At 44.8% G+C, this 17,983-nt stretch overlaps 1 protein-coding gene across 1 annotated transcript in view; it reads left to right on the forward strand.

The window, feature by feature from the left end:
• Positions 1-9,801, forward strand: part of LOC110510000 (leucine-rich repeat transmembrane protein FLRT1-like) — a 57,314-nt gene extending 47,513 nt beyond the window's left edge. Inside the window, exon 3 of the mRNA XM_021591260.2 lies at positions 3,754-9,801. Coding sequence (XP_021446935.2) covers positions 3,856-5,949 — 2,094 coding nt within the window. The 5' untranslated portion in view covers positions 3,754-3,855 and the 3' untranslated portion in view covers positions 5,950-9,801. The remainder of the gene's footprint in view (positions 1-3,753) is intronic.
• The last annotated feature ends 8,182 nt before the right edge of the window (positions 9,802-17,983 follow it).

A 17,983-nucleotide genomic window follows, 5' to 3' on the forward strand; every position in this document is an offset into this window, starting at 1 on the left:
AAAAAATTAATAAATTTGCTAAATTGTAAAAAAAAAACTGTTTTTGCTTTGTCATTATGGGGTATTGTGTGTAGATTGATGAGGATTTTTTTTTTAAAATTCATTTTAGAATAAGGCTGTAACATAACAAAATGTAAAAAAGTCAAAGGGTCTGAATTCTTTCCAAATGCACTGTACACTGAGATACATACAAATAATAATATACGGAAATAACATTTTGGAGAGTTGATAGAACAACAATGATTGAGCATGGCCGTATTGTAGCACAATTAAAGTAAATAGGTCATAATTTTTTTCTTGTATATATTTCTTTTCCATCCTCAGACTCTTCATCCTCTATTTTTGTGTTTCATTTATTCATCCTTTGATCCCTTCATTTATCCCCTTCAGCACCATGGCCATCTCTTGCTTGCATCACTCCTTCCCAAGCACCAATCACTACATTTTAAATGACATTCATGGACATAGGCATGTAAGATAAGCTTTGTGCCAGTGTTATCTCTACCATGCCATCAATAGAGTGGATTTCCCCGATACACCAGCACCCGCTTTGGTAATCATTCCCGGATTTTCCTCTTTTATAATAAATATGTGGATATGAGTGCTGCCAGTTACGGTTTCTGTAGTGGATTTCATGGTGAAGATACTGTAGCAACAGTCAATGCTGTCATTTCAGATCTACTCTCTCTCTCTCTCTCTCTCTCTCTCTCTCTCTCTCTCTCTCTCTCTCTCAGTGTCTCTCTGTCTCTCTCTCTTTCTCTCTCTCTCTCCACCACCCCTCTCTCATTCTCTCTATCTCTCTATGTAAATTGATCCTCTACTTCTTGCTCCAGTATTGGAAAGTGTAGGGCTGTTTTGTGTACTGTACCCTCCCTGCCTTTGGCGACTGTCTGTCTGGCCAGACCATTTCCACACCAACCCCCTCCTCATCCCCTCCACACAGCCCTGCATTGTCTGACATCTCCCGAATACAGATAACTGCAACTTTGACTGCAACAATTTGTGGGGACACACACGCGTCCTGTACAGTCTGGCTCACGCACACACACGTCTATATACTTCTGTCACTGTACTCTACAATTACATCCACACACACACACTCACACCCTCAATGCATCTGCACCATAGACATATAATACCTTCAGAAAGTATTCATACCCCTTTACTTTTTTCACATTTTGTTGGGTTACAGCCTGAATTTAAAGAATGGCACATAGAAAATTGATTCAATTGAGATGTTGTGTCACTGGCCTACACACAATACTCCATAATGTCAGTGGAATGATGTTTTTAGACATTTTTACAAATTAATTAAAAATAAAATGCTGAAATGTCTTCAGTCAACAAGTATTCAAGCCCTTTGTTATGGCAAACCTAAATAAATTCAGGAGTAAAAATGTATTTAACAAGTCACATAATAAGTTGCATAGGCTCACTCTGTGTGCAATAATAGTGTTTAACATGATTTTTAAATTACTACCACATCTCTACACCCCACACATAAAGTACAATTATCTGTAAAGTCTCTCAGTTGAGCAGTGAGCAGTCAAACATAGATTCAACCACAAAGACCAGGGAAGTTTTCCAATGCCTCGCAAAGAAGGGCACCTATTGGTAGATGGGTAAAAAAGCAGGCATTGAATATCCTTTTGAGCATGGTGAAGTTATTAATTACACTTTGGATGGTGTATCAATACACTCAGTCACTACACCGATACAGTTGTCCTTCCTAGCTCAGTTGCCGGTCAGGAAGGAAACCGCTCAGGGATTTCACCATGAGGCCAATGGTGACTTTAAAACAGTTACAGAGTTTAATGGCTGTGATAGGAAACTGAGAATGGATCAACAGTGTTGTAGTTACTCCACAATACTAACCTAAATGACAGAGTGAAAAGAAGGAACCCTGTACAGAATAAAACATATTCCAAAACATGCATCCTGTTTGCAATAAGGCACTAAAGAAAAACTGTACAAAAAAATGGTCAAATAAATCAACTTTATGTCCTGAATACAAAGCGTTAAGTTTGGAGCAAATCCAACACAACACATCACTGAGTACCATCGCTTCATATTTTCAATCATGGTGGTGGCTGCATCATGTTATGAGTATGCTTGTAATCAGCAAAGAATAGAAACAGAATAGAGATAAGCACAGGCAAAATCCTAGAGGAAAACCTGGTTCAGTCTGCTTTACACCAGACACTGGGAGACAAATTCACTTTTCAGCAGGTCAATAACCTAAAACAGGACAAATCTACACTGGAGTTGCTTACCAAGAAGACAGTGAATGTTTCTGAGTGGCCTAGTTACAGTTTTGACGTAAATTGGCTTGAAAATGGCTGTCTAGCAATGATCAACAACCAACTTGAGGGAGCTTGAAGAATTTTAAAAAGAATAATGTGCAAATATTGTACAATCCAGGTGTGCAAAGCTCTTAGAGTCTTCCCATTAAGACTCACAGCTGTAATCGCTGCCAAAGGTGATACTAACATGTATTGACTGAGGGGTGTGAATAGTTATGTAAATGAGTTATTTCTGTATTTCATTTTCAATACATTTGCAAAAATGTCTAAAAACATGCTTTCACTTTCTAATTATGGGGTAGTGTGTGTAAATGGCTGAGAAAAAAAAAATATTGAATCAATTTTAAATTCAGGCTGTAACACAATTTTTCTTTTGAATAAATCAAGGGGTATGAATACTTTCTGAAGGCACTGTAATTGATGTCATAATGTCTGTGGATTAGACCAGCCCTGCTAGTGTAAGCCAAATGAGTAACCATGGGAGGGAGAAACTAAAGTAACTGTAGAAAGTGTTTAAGATCTATCTATGTGCCATTCTTTGTTAATCCACCCAATCACAACTCCATATGTTCCTCTAATCCCTCCCACTCTCCCCACCACATCGATCTCACTCTCCTTCTATCTTGCCTTTGAAGGAACTGACCCAAATACTCCCCTCTGTTTGACGGACTTCTTTGCACAGCTGCTCAGACTAAAAAAACACACTCAATCCCTCACTCTACTCTGCCACACACACACACACATATAGTACACTCACAGCATATATACACACATACATACAATATGCTCATGCATATACACACATATGCACATATGCACACTCGTAGCTTAGTTTATCAATATTCCGTAGTGAATGCAGAAAGAGTGGGATGTACTGTATACCTAATCTGCTTAGTATTTGGGAGAATTCAAATAAATACTCTATTACACTGTTATAGGGCCAGGAGATTTCACCAAACATGTGAAATCAACTTTATGTTGAATATTAGGCCCTAGTTTTTGGATTCTTTCAGTGGACAGACTGGAGAAACTGTATTTTTGGAATAGTAATTTCCCTCTAGGAACACTGTTTGACAAAAAAATGATTTGATATATTTAATTATGTTCAATATTTTCAAACAGGTTTGGCCACGGTTTATTTTACTGAAATTGATTTGAAGAAAAATCCTCTCCTTTCCTCCAACTCCTGCTGGAAGCAGATTACTGCCACTTCACCATGACAAGGGGATTGAAGTCGAGATATAGACCCTTAGAGGGATTAGTATACAGTAGCGGTTCAATTTCCATGTGACCATGTATAATTTGTGGGATATGGTTTAGGCATAATGAAATAAGGGTACATTGTCAAGCTTGTTGTATTCTGGCATTTCAGTGATTTGGGAATTTCAATTAAACCTTAGTGATCTGGTCACTTGAGCGAATTGTTAACTAAAACCTGTATCCTTTTCAGTCTATCTAGGGCTGAAGGAGCCGGCCTGGTTTGAGTTTATCCTTAGGATTCAAGGATCCAGGAAGTTGAGATCGAGAGGAAAGGACGTTCGTCATCAGCACCATGGCGTCTGAGGGAGTGGTCGAGCTGCGTGATTGGCTGTTCCTGCTCATGCTCTGCCTGACTCTGTTGGCCGAGGTGCTGGAGATTGCTGCAGCCACAGGGTACGATGAGGAGGGAGACCCAGTGTGCCCCTCTGTCTGCCGATGTGACGAGGACTTCATCTACTGCAACGACCGTGGCCTGAGCTCTATCCCCCCTCTGCCCCCCTCTGCCACTGTGCTCTACCTTCAGAACAACCACATAGACAACGCCGGGCTCCCCACCTCCCTAGAGCGTCAACTCACCATCCGAGTGGTCTACCTGTACGATAACGAGCTGGATGACTTCCCCATGCACCTGCCCCCTTCCCTCCGGGAGCTGCACCTGCAGGACAACAACATCCGTACGCTTCCCCGCTCCACCCTGGCCCGCATGCCTCTACTGGAGAAGCTGCACCTGGACGACAACTCTGTCTCCACCGTCAGCATCGAGGACCAGGCCTTCGTTGACAACCCACGGCTGCGCCTGCTTTTCCTGTCACGTAACCACCTGTCCAGCATCCCCTCTGGGCTCCCGGCCTCTCTGGAGGAACTGAGGCTGGACGACAACCGTATCTCCACCATCCCCACCCACGCCTTCCGTGGCCTCTCCTCCCTGCGACGCCTCGTTCTGGACGGGAATCTCCTGGCCAACCAGCGCATCGCAGACGACACCTTCTCCCGCCTCTCCAACCTGACAGAGCTTTCATTGGTGCGTAACTCCCTCCTGACCCCGCCACTCAACCTGCCCAGTACCCACCTGCAGCGTCTCTCTCTGCAGGACAACGCTCTGATCCACATTCCCCGTGGCTCCCTGGATGGCATGAGGAGGCTCCAAAGACTGGACCTATCTGGCAACAACCTGACCACCCTGCCTCGGGGCCTGTTCAAAGACCTGGACAACCTGGGACAACTGCTGGTGCGGGGGAATCCCTGGCACTGTGGCTGTAACCTGCGCTGGTTACATGACTGGCTTCATGCTAGGGGTAACTCCATCACGGTGAGGGGCCTCACCTGCCAGGGGCCTGACAAGGTTCGAGACATGGCCCTTAGGGACCTGACCAGTCAGATGGAGGAGTGTGAAGTCCCAGGCATAGTGGCTGTCGGGGCTGGGGTCGGGGCCACAGGAAGTGAGACCAGAGACAGAGGGGGTGGAGCAGAAGTAGGAGGGGTTGCTGCTAGCTCCACCACCCTCGCCCCTCCACAGGGCTCCCTCTTCACCCTGCGCTCCAAGCGGCCCGGCCTGGGGCTACCAGACTCAGGTCTAGACTACACACTGGGCAGCAGTGGAGTAGGTAAGAGCCTGGCCCTGAATGTCAAGCCCTTGGCCCCCGACAGCATCCGTGTCACCTGGAGCGTGGCCCAGCCCACCTCCTCCTTCAGACTCAGTTGGCTGCGGCTGGGAACCAGCGCTGCCATGGGCTCCATCACAGAGACCCTGGTGAGAGGAGACCGTAGAGAGTACCTGCTCACTTCCCTGCACCCCCACTCCAGCTACATCATCTGCATGGTGCCCCTGGCGGCCAGCTCCGGGGGTAAAGGAGTCATGGCAGGTGGAAACACTGACTCAGATGAAGCTCCAGTGTGCGCTAAAGCTGAGACGTCAGACCCCAGTCAGCCAGATGTGGGCCAGGAGGACAACCAGAACCCTGAACACATGGCTACTCTGCCTCTGGCTGGGATCATTGGAGGAGCTACGGCCATCGTCTCTCTGGCGCTCATAGTTGCCGTCTTTTGCTGGTACAGGCATCGGGCCGGACGCCTGTCTTCTCGTGATCAATACAGCCGTGGCAGCTCCAGAAAGAGCAAGCACTACGATGACTACATTGAGTCAGGCACAAAGAAGGACACCACCATCCTGGAGATCCGAGGCCCAGGGTTCCAGATGACACCCATGGTTACCCACCAGCCGCTGCAACCCATGCCCCTCCGGGAGGATTACATCATCCACACTATATTCCCCTCCAATGGCACCGGTCTCTACAAAGGTGCCCACCAAGTGTCCAATGCAGGGTATGGCACCAACCGTGGCTATAGAGAAGGAGGGATCCCAGATATAGACTACTGTTACACGTGATAGTCCTGGCCAGTTCCACACTGTTCTAGGTGTACTGTATAGATGCACAGTTTTTTTTGTCCGCATGGGTTCTTCTGAAGCACCCCCTTTTGTGCCTTCCTCTTCTAGTCTCCCATTCCAGCTAAGCCTGCTGTTTACTGCACTGACACTATTTGATGAATTGGTTGGGATGCCTGCAGGAAACCGCTCCTGGTACACAGCAGCAGGGACTAACGAACGTCCCATTACAGGTGTAGATACGGACTGCTTCTTCACACCGTTAGTAACGGTCAGTGTACTTGTTCATCACTGCTCCCTCTCTCAGTGAGACATAGTCAAATAATGTGCTGTGTTGAAACGGCAAGATATTTTCACATACAGTACAGTTCCATTTCAGGGCATATGTGTGGAACGTCACACTAACAAAGCTGTAAGGTTAAAAAGTCCAGAAAGGGTCAGAGAGACAGACTGATATGCATCCCTTGCCCACTGGCCATATTTTGCCCTCTTGGCTCATCCGTTTAAATGCCTCAACTGTCCTGATGTGCCCATTTTGTCCTATCAGTTACCTGAAGACAGGGCTCTTTAAAGCTGTGAATGGTTATTTTTCAAACGGCCCACATAACCGCTTGTCTTAAAGCAGACTAGTTGTAGTCTGATCCAGTGGTTCCACAGGGTGAGGGTATTGTCGGGGCCCAGGGGTGGCTGTCCCTGAAGATATCCTTGATGACTCTGGCTAAATTCTATAACGGAACAATGCATTGAATTCAATGCAGCCCAGGCTTGTAGATACTTTACTTAGATAGACATCCACTAATCAAAGCTGGTGCTTTGACCAGTCCCTCATTGCTACCCTTATTTATTGGTTTTGTTTCCGGTGCGGTTTTTTGGAGCTGGGCCTTGACATTTTTGATGGGGAAATTACTCTAATTTCACCCTTGATGGGGATGATGGATTTGTTGTAGGTCATTTTTGAGCAAGAAGAAGATTTTAAAAAATAAATAAAAAACTCTGAAGATTAGAATTCTCTTGACTGCACCAGCGTGAATGTTTATGTTATGTACACCTCTTCAATGAAAACTATCTGAAGCAAAAGAGACATTATCAGTTTACAAGACTTGGTTAATAACAGAGTACCCTGCCAAGACTGACAAATCACTACTTTGAGACTTAAGAGTCAACCCTCCATTTCTCCCTCTGTGTAGTTATCAAGTTACCTTAGAAGGTGGTGGTGTTCTGGTGAGAAGGGGGTCCTCTGCTTGGTACTAGATGGCTTTGTAGTTGTTCACTAGTGGGCCGATTCCCAACAGGACAGAGGACTTCTGTGGAGCATCCTGTGGACAGACACAGCAGTCTTGTAAGTGTGAACCAGAAAATTAGTATGTAAACAGCTAGAGGATATCAGGTAGATTATCAAACCGTAACACTGTGGACCTGCACTGTGGGAGGGAGTGAGTAGGTCGAGGATCCGAGGAGGTGGGGTGAGGCGACAGTGGGTGAGTTCTATTTTCCTTTGTGTGGGCACTGATGATAATCCTCTGCTCAGCTGGGTTGGGCTCAATTCGAATAGCTTTTCAGTTTTTTGAGAAGTCATTGAAAATAAATGCCCTTATTTAGATTATTTGATTGTAATTTTAGTTTACTTCTTGAATTGACTGCCTTCATTTCGAATTGAGCCCAACCCTGCTACTCAGTCCACTTCCCCTACACCCAGCAGCACTACAAATGTAAATGAATCAGCACTTACAGCTACATAACAGGCAGTGAATGAGGGGATAATGACAGACAGGGAGACCTAGAGAGACACAGAGGAAAAGAGAGCGACAGATTCAAATGCAGAAGACAGAAATGATGGCTCTGGAACGACGGAGTTAACCCATGCATAAACCTGTTTGTCATAGCCTGCTACTCCACATTGCTTAAATATTCTCCATTGCTTGTTTATCACTTTGCTGTTTCCATGGTGGAAACCAATCGTGATTCCTTGGCTGTTTTGTCTGTTAGGATTTCCTAGTAGGTTGACTGTCAAACAATATGTCAAAGGAGCATTCATTTTATTTTATTTTGAATACAACATGTGAAACTGGAACAAAAGATGCTGTTGGTGGCAGGTTTTTATTTTAGAAAATATTGATAAACATAATTTTTTTTTTTTTTAGTTTATTCATCTTATGCTGTTACCATGACATCCACTAATTTCCACATTGAGATACCATCCACACCTGTCTCTACAGGAAAAACGAAATACTGAGCTTTTTAAAAGTGTGCAAATTTTTTGTGGTAGGGTCCCTATTGAGTGTACACTTTTAGAAATCAATTCTCAGAGAGTGGTAATAATACAGTATAATCTATCACATTACAGCAACAATGTCGCCATTTCACCATATGTAAGAGCACAAATAACTGTTGAAATATATATATTTTATTTTTTAAAGTAACCACACGTATGGGTAATAGTGAGGGGAAGAATCATATCACAGGTAACCAGCTTACATACAGAAACCAGGCCTGCATGTTTTACTGTAACTCCCTCTCTCTCCTATAAAACATAGTGTATTTATTTGGTATGCAGCTATTACGGCAGGTAGCATAGTGCTTAGAGGGTTGCACCAGTTACCGCGAGGTCGCTGGTTCAAATGAGCCATCAAGGTGAAAAATGAGCAAGGCACTTAACCCTAATTTGCTTTACTATGGCTGACCCTGTAAAACACCAAATTTCACTGCACCTATGTGATAATATATATATTTTTTAAATTATTGTTTCTAGTTGAGCTTGCATGCCTAGATGTGTATGTTTGAGAGAGAGAGAGAGAGAGAGAGAGAGAGAGAGAAAGAGAGAGAGAGAAAGAGAGAGAGAGAGAGAGAAAGAGAGAGAGAGAGAGAGAGAAAGAGAGAGAGAGAGAGAGAGAGAGTACCGTAGTAAGTATGCAGTTTGTGTGCATCACAGTCATCGCAGGGAGCACTTACGGTAATTTTGTTTCATTTTTTTAGACCATCTGCCGATTTTACTTCTCTGTCGACTCGACCAGCAGTTGGTGTTTGTTTGTGTGTCAGATTGTGTGGCTCCTGCCGACTCAGACCAGCAGTTGTTCCACCTGCAGCCCATTAACACAGATGTCTTCCCTTCCCTGCTGCGACTGCCCTGGCTCCACCGAAAGGCCCTGTTTGCATAGTCTGTGTTTCTAAAAAAAAAAAAAAAACACTCCTCTCTGTGCTCAGATCGATGCTAGCTGCACAATAACAGAGAGCGAAAAACAGGGTCAGCTGGGGATCCGTCACCCAGCACACTTTCTAAAGCTTTCTGGGTGAAATGGTGCTCATCATTATTATCATTATCATCAATTATTGCACATTCCCATCCACATTCAGTGCGCCCTCTTCATGCCCCTTCTCTTAGTAGAGTGCCCATCACCCAACCCACACAAGAGTTGGAAGCCTTTGGTATGCTGAGTGGATCCAGGTTTCAGGCGCCAACTTGTGCCACTTTCACATCATGTCGGAAACTTGGGAACTCTTGAGATTTCCGACTTGCTTATTCATTGTAGAAAGATGATACAGAATCAACCAACAGGAAGTTCTACGCAAATAACTTACGTTAATTTTAACTCTAAGGTCCCGAGTTTCCAACATGACATGAACACGGCATAACACACGAAATTCAAGGCAATGGTCTGTGGTTTTATGCTTTAAAAATCCTTTTAATGTTATTTTTTTGTCTACCCCTCCATATTGTTCCTGTGTTTTTTGTAAGTTGCTGCTGTTGAAACATCGCTCTCTCTTCCTTTGTTGGACTCTGTGTTATACTGAGAAAAAATGAACTATTTTGTATAAAAGATGTCTCTTTTCAATGTGATTAAAGGGGAAATGTGCAAAGCCTTGTGGAGTCCATTTATTTGTGTGTGTGTGGAGTCCATGTATTTGTGTGAGTGAGTGTGTGTGTTACTGTGTGTGTTTCAGTCTGTCTGTCTAGCATTAGTGTGTTTGTGTCTGTTTGAGTGTACCTGTTCCTTGTTAAAGTTGTGTCCTAGCACACAGGGGTCTAAACCCAAGCAAGCAGCTTGTTGGCTGTGGTACAGATGTATTGATTTCCACTGCTTTGGCCCCCTCATATCCCACAGGCAAATACACACACACACACACACACACACACACACACACACACACACACACACATCTACACAGCTGATAGACCTACAATGATTACCATTGCACTCATTGTCTTCTCTCGCTGTTCTTTATTTCCTCCCCTGTTCAAAAACAAGCAGCTCCTAGAACAGATGGGCCGGCATTAACCTGCTCTCACATTCATACTGGCCTGTTCATGAGCGTCTTTAAACTATGTCCATGGCTGCTGGATGCACTAATACTGAAGAGACATTATCACAGCAGTGCTGGCTGACTATGAGTAACACAGGAATTAGTCTACTGGGACAATAAGCAGCTAAGAACAGTAGGAACCTTCCGATGAACTCATTTAGTTGGGAAAATAAATGTTGTTTATGTTTTAAGGCAGCTGTTTCTTTCCTCTAGTTGTCTGCCTAGCTGGTCTGAAAGAGGAAGGAACCATTTTGGATTGGATAGTCTGAGGCAGAGGTGTACACATTAGCGGTATGCATTACTGTGGTTTTAGTCCATTGAACAATCCTGACTGCAAAAGGAAACAAGTTGGGCAAATATACAGAGACATGCAGGCCCAAGGAAACAGTCATTTGTACAGGAGTTACGTTGTGTCCCCCATCCACCCCTCCTCTAGAGGACAGCCTAAGTGCTCCAGGCCTCATGTCTTTTATAGGATTTCCAGGGCACCATATTAAATAGAAGCATGTCAAAAGGTTGGAGGGGTGGGGGGGAGTGAGACAGGGGCGAGCCAATGTCACTGTATTTCCTATCTTTATTGGGAGTGACACAAACAGCCCTCCCCTCCACCTCCTCCCCTCTTCTGTATGGATTAGCTGAGAGTAGGGGGAGGTCAGTAGGCATGCGTCTCACTTCTTTCCCTCTGTCTCACACACTCCATTTGTCTCTGTCTCTTTCTATACCCAACCACCCCATCCACTGCCTCTGCTTCATCCATCCATCCGTGATTCCCCTCCTCTTTCCCTCTCTCGCTCTGTGTGGAATTTCTCTTTGTCTGTCTGTGTGTGTGTCCTTCATTTGACATACATGAATCAATCAGTCAATCCAATTTTATTCAGAGCAAAGCCCAACGGACCTGCCTTCAAGCCATTGCTCTGGAAAAGTAATGGAATCCAGTGTCTAATTACGTTCCAAATCATATTGCGATTGTGATCGTGGATTAAATTAAGATATGCAATTTTGCTTGATTCTTAGATACAGGGCAAACGATTTGTTGGAAAGAAGTCAAATTAGGAGAAATGAAGCACAGGTACAAGTTCTCAACTGCATCAAATGCAATTGTAATAATAAGTGTGTAATCAGCTGTGTTGGTGTCTAAGGCGGGTTGAGGGTCACCCGACCTAAGCAAGCAGTCTGCATGGGGACTGACTCACTGGGAAGGGACGGCTGTGGCCTGTTCTGACTGCACGCTGGTTTAGACAGTGTCACGCCCTGACTGTAGAGATCCTTTAATTCTCTATGTTTGTTTGGTCAGGGTGTGACTCGGGTGGGAAAGTCTATGCTTTCTGGTTCTTTGTTTTTGGCCGGGTATGATTCTCAATCAGGGACAGCTGTCTATCGTTGTCTCTGATTGGGAATCATACTTAGGCAGCCTTTTTTACTTTTCTCATTTGTGGGTTGTTGTTTTTGTTAGTGGCGTGTATAGCCTTGCAGAGCTTCACGTTTGTTTTGTTGGTGACATTTAAAATAAAATAATGTATGCTTACCACGCTGCACCTTGGTTCGGTCATTTCCTTGACGACGATCGTGACAGACAGCTCATTGTTACTGCCTAAGCACATAAAATTAAATTGTATTTGCCACATGTGCCGAAAACAATAGGTGTAGACTTGTGAAATGCTTGCTTATGAGCCCTTCCCAAAATAATAATAAAAACAAAAATAGCAACACAAGAGGAATAAAATACATGGAGCTATATACAGGGAGTACCAGTACCAGTACCAGATCAATGTGGAGCTATATACAGGGAGTACCAGTACCAGTACCAGATCAATGTGGAGCTATATACAGGGAGTACCAGTACCAGATCAATGTGGAGCTATATACAGGGAGTACCAGTACCAGATCAATGTGGAGCTATATACAGGGAGTACCAGTACCAGATCAATGTGGAGCTATATACAGGGAGCTATATACAGGGAACTTCAGTCTGGTTTTAAACCCCAGCATAGCACTGAGACTGCACTTGTGAAGGTGGTAAATTACCTTCTAATGGCATCAGACCGAGGCTCTGCATCTGTCCTCATGCTCCAAGACCTTAGTGCTGCTTTTGATACCATCGATCATCATATTCTTTTGGAGAGATTGGAAACCCAAATTGGTCTACACGGACAAGTTCTAGCCTGGTTTAGATCTTATCTGTCGGAAAGATATCAGTTTGTCTCTGTGAATGGTTTGTCCTCTGACAAATCAACTGTAAATTTCGGTGTTCCTCAAGGTTCCGTTTTAGGACCACTATTGTTTTCACTATATATTTTACCTCTTGGGGATGTCATTCGAAAACATAATGTTAACTTTCACTGCTATGCGGATGACACACAGCTGTACATTTCAATGAAACATGGTGAAGCCCTAAAATTGCCCTCGCTAGAAGCATGTGTTTCAGACATAAGGAAGTGGATGGCTGCAAACTTTCTACTTTTAAACTCAGACAAAACAGAGATGCTTGTTCTAGGTCCCAAGAAACAAAGAGATCTTCTGTTGAATCTGACAATTAATCTTAATGGTTGTATAGTCATCTCAAATAAAACTGTTACTCTGGACCCTGATCTCTCTTTTGAAGAACATATCAAGACTGTTTCAAGGACAGCTTTTTTTCATCTACGTAACATTGCAACAATTAGAAACTAAATAATGCGGAAAAATGTATCCATGCTTTTGTCACTTCTAGGTTAGACTACTGCAATGCTCTACTTTCCAGCTACCCGGATAAAGCACTAAATAAACTTCAGTTAGTGCTAAATACAGCTGCTAGAATCCTGACTAGAACCAAACAATGTGATCATATTACTCCAGTGCTAGCCTCCCTACACTGGCTTCCTGTCAAGGCAAGGGCTGATTTCAAGGTTTTACTGCTAACCTACAAAGCATTACATGGGCTTGCTCCGACCTATCTCTCTGATTTGGTCCTGCCGTACATACCTACACGTACGCTACGGTCACAAGACGCAGGCCTCCTAATTGTCCCTAGAATTTCTAAGCAAACAGTTGGAGGCAGGGCTTTCTCCTATAGAGCTCAATTTTTATGGAATGGTCTGCCTTCCCATGTGAGAGACGCAAACTCGGTCTCAACCTTTAAGTCTTTACTGAAGACTCATCTCTTCAGTGGGTCATATGATTGAGTGTAGTCTGGCCCAAGAGTGTGAAGGTGAACGGAAAGGCTCTGGAGCAACGAACCGCCCTTGCTGTCTCTGCCTGGCCGGTTCCCCTCTTTCCACTGGGATTCTCTGCCTCTAACCCTATTACAGGGGCTTAGTCACTGGCTTACTAGGGCTCTTTCATACCGTCCCTAGGAGAGGTGCGTCACTTGAGTGGGTTGAGTCACTGATGTGATCTTCCTGTCTGGGTTGGCGCATCCCCTTGGGTTGTGCCGTGGCGGAGATCTTTGTGGGCTATACTCGGCCTTGTCTCAGGATGGTAAGTTGGTGGTTGAAGATATCCCTCTAGTGGTGTGAGGGCTGTGCTTTGGCAAAGTAGGTGGGGTTATATCCTTCCTGTTTGGCCCTGTCCGGGGGTGTCATCGGATGGGGCCACAGGGTCTCCTGACCCCTCCTGTCTCAGCCTCCAGTATTTATCCTGCAGTAGTTTATGTGTCGGGGGGCTAGGGTCAGTTTGTTATATCTGGAGTACTTCTCCTGTCCTATCCGGTGTCCTGTGTGAATTTAAGTATGCTCTCTCTGATTCTCTCTTTCTCTCTTTCTTTCTTTCTCTCTCTCGGAGGACCTGAGCCCTAGGACCATGCCTCAGGACTACCTGACATGATGACTCCTTGCTGTCCCCAGTCCACCTGGCCATGCTGCTGCTCCAGTTTCAACTGTTCTGCCTGTGATTATTATTATTTGACCATGCTGGTCATTTATGAACATTTAAACATCTTGGCCATGTTCTGTTATAATCTTCACCCGGCACAGCCAGAAGAGGACCGGCCACCCCACATAGCATGGTTTCTCTCTAGGTTTCTTCCTAGGTTCTGGCCTTTCTAGGGAGTTTTTCCTAGCCACCGTGCTTCTACGCCTGCATTGCTTGTTGTTTGGGGTTTTAGGCTGGGTTTCTATACAGCATTTTGAGATATCAGCTGATGTACGAAGGGCTATATAATTTTTGGGGATTTGATTTGATTTGATTTGAGTACCAGTACCAGATCAATTTGGAGCTATATACAGGGAGTACCTGTACCAGATCAACGTGGAGCTATATACAGGGAGTACCAGTACCAGTACCAGATCAATGTGGAGATATATACAGGGAGTACCAGTACCGGATCAATGTGAAGCTATATACAGGGAGTACCAGTACCAGATCAATGTGGAGCTATATACAGGGAGTACCAGTACCAGATCAATGTGGAGCTATATACAGGGAGTACCAGTACCAGATCAATGTGGAGCTATATACAGGGAGTACCAGTGTAACAGTATAACTTTAGACCGTCCCCTCGCGAACCAGGGACCCTCTGCACACATCAACAACAATCACCCACGAAGCATCGTTATCCATCGCTCCACAAAAGCCGCGGCCCTTGCAGAGCAAGGGGAACCACTACTTCAAGGACTCAGAGCAAGTGAGTCACCAATTGAAACGCTATTTAGCGCTCACCACCGCTAACTAGCTAGCCGTTTCACATCCGTTACACCAGTACCAGATCAATGTGGAGCTATATACAGGGAGTACCAGTACCAGATCAATGTGGAGCTATATACAGGGAGTACCATATCAATGTGGAGCTATATACAGGGAGTACGAGTACCAGATCAATGTGGAGCTATATACAGGGAGTACCAGTACAAGATCAATGTGCAGGGGTAGGGTATTTGAGATAGACATGAACAAGGCAAGTTAAAGTGACAAGGTATCAGGATATGCACAAAACATTAGGAACACGATCCTAATATTGAGTTGCACCCCCTTTTGCTCTCAGAACAGCCTCAATTCGTCAGGATCATGGACTCTATAAGGTGTCTAAAGTGTTGCACAGGGATGCTGGCCCATGTCGACTCCAATGCTTCCCACAGTTGTGTCAAGTTGGCTGGATGTTCTTTGGGTGGTGGACCATTCTTGATACACACGGGAAACGGTTGAATGTGAAAAACCCAGCAGCGTGGCAGTTCTTGACACACTCTAAACGGTGCGCCTGGCACCTACTACCATTTCCTGTTCAAAGGCACTTACATCTTTTGTCTTGCCCATTCACCCTCTGAATGGCACACATACACAATCAACTAGCTCTCACAGCTTTGCGTCAGAATTAAACAGTCATCCATGATTTTCAAACATCAAATTTAGAAGTTGTTGCAAACATAACATTTCAAGTTGTTTAAGGTTAAGTTTAGGCATTAACTCCTAATTTTGAAGGTTAGGGTTAAGTTCTGGCATTAACTCAGAAATCTTAAGGTTAGGCATTAACTCAGAAATCTTAAGGTTAGGCATTAACTCAAAATGGTTAAGGTAAGGGTTAAGGTTTAGGATAGAAAATCTAAAACAAGTTGTTAATGCTTCTGATTCCAAAGGTTGCTAGTTGAAATCCAATGAGAGAAAGTCATTTTGGAGATTTTAGTTTTAAGCCTATCCCAAACCTTAACTCTTACCTTAACCATTCATAACCCTATCCCAAACCTTAACTCTTACCTTAATCATTGGAATCAGAGGCAAATGCTTACGCCCATACACAACGCCGTAGCAAATCCAGAACCGATTAAGGCAACGGAGCTCACTGATGCCCCTAGTGGCTCGTTTCCATGCCATCTCCCGACGTCGTCAGACATGGATGGATGTTGAATACGGACTTGTATCATGGGTGATCTGGCTGTACACAATCCTGCATCTAGACTGATTGAAGTGGATTGAGCAAGTGACATCAATAAGGGATCTTAGCTTTTAACCAGATTCACCTGGTCAGTCTATGTCGTGGAAATGTTTTGTACACTCATTGGATAATAAGAGTATAATAAAAACAGAGTAGCAGCAGCATATGATGAGTGTAATGGTGTGTGTGTGTATTTGTGTGTGCGTGTGTATGTATATTTGTGTTGTGTCCGTATGCGTGTGTGTTATGTGTGTGTGCGTATGTAGTGTATATGAATGTGTGTGGGTTCGTGTGAGTGTCAGTGTAGTGTGTGTGAGTGAGTGTGTATATAGTGTGCATATATAATCTTGTGAATGTATATATAGTCAGTGCAAGATATGGTCAGTGCAGATAGTCCAGGTAACAATTTAATTCACTATTTAGCAGTCTGATGGCTATTTAGTAGAAGCTGTCTCAGAGCCTGTTGGTCCGAGAGCCGATGCTTCGGTACCGTTTGCTGGACGGTATCAGTGTGAACAGTCTATAGCTGGGGTGTCTGGAGCTGAGGTGTCTGACACTGCCTGATATAGAGGTCCTGGACAGCAGGGAGCTAGGCCCCGGTGATCTACTGGGCTTTCCACACCACCATCTGTAACACTTTGCGGTCGAAGGCAGTGCATTTGCCATACCAAGTGGTGATGCAACCAGTCAAGATGCTCTCAATGGGGCAGCTGTATAACATTTTGAGGATCCGAGGGCCCATGCTAAATCGTTTCAGCCTCTTGAGGGGGAAGTGGCGCTGTTGTGCCCTTTTCATGACTGTGTTAAGTCCTTAGTGGTGATCTCTGTCGATGTGGATCGGGGCATGCTCTCCCCTCATTCTCCTGCAGTCCATGATCAGCTCCTTGGTCTCACTGGCGTTGAGGGAAAGGTTGTTGTAGTGGCTTACCACCATTGTGTCATCAGCAAACTTGATGATGGTGTGGGAGTCGTGCGGGGCCTCACAGTCGTGGGTGAACAGGGAGTACAGGTGGGGACTAAGCACACACACCCATGGGGCCCCCGCGTTGAGGGTCAGCATGGCGGAGGTGTTGTTGCCTACCCTCACCACCTGGAGCCTGCCCGTCAGGAAGTCCAGAGTCCAGTTGCAGAGGGAGATGTTCAGTCCCAGGGTCCCCCATCTTGATGAGCTTGGGGGGGGGACTATGGTGTTGAATGCTGAGTTGTAGTCTATGAACAGCATTCTTACATACACACACACACACACACACACCTTGCTGTACCTATTTCATGCTTTCTTGGGCCCATCTGGATGATCAACACCACACTGATTTAGTGCCAGCCCCTCTCTCCCCACTCCAGGAGCCCCATTCATTACAAAAGCCAATGCAATAATCCTCATGCTTTCCTTCATGGACAGGGCTGTCGGCTGATCGATACAGAAGGAATAAATCAATTGATGCGACTGCCACACAAACTGACTCTCCCCCTGCCCCTACCCACAACCTTCCCTGTTGTTGTTTCGCTCCACACCTCCTCAGCGCTCAGGCTGACCTCTCGTCTGCCTCTTTGTCATTACAGTCGCCCCTTCTGCTCTGACAGCACCACTGCTTTCAATATCCTGTATTCACTATTCTCTCAGTGATTCATGTGTTTGCTTCATGTCATTACAGAGCATCACATCACATCAAATCCCATGTAATTTCACATATCACATTCTCTCCACCCATCCTTACCACTTCTTTGGGTGATGTTGCTCTCTTCTCTTTTGACACTGCCTCTCTAATTTGTCACCTCTTCTGCAGACAATCTAGCTGTGCAGTGAGCTGTGAAAGACTCTCTCTCGCTCCCTTACTCACAAATGCATGCACACCAATATACACACACGCAAACACATACACGGATATGTATATATAG

Source organism: Oncorhynchus mykiss, chromosome Y, assembly GCF_013265735.2.
Source record: "Oncorhynchus mykiss isolate Arlee chromosome Y, USDA_OmykA_1.1, whole genome shotgun sequence".
Lineage (NCBI taxonomy): Eukaryota > Metazoa > Chordata > Actinopteri > Salmoniformes > Salmonidae > Oncorhynchus > Oncorhynchus mykiss.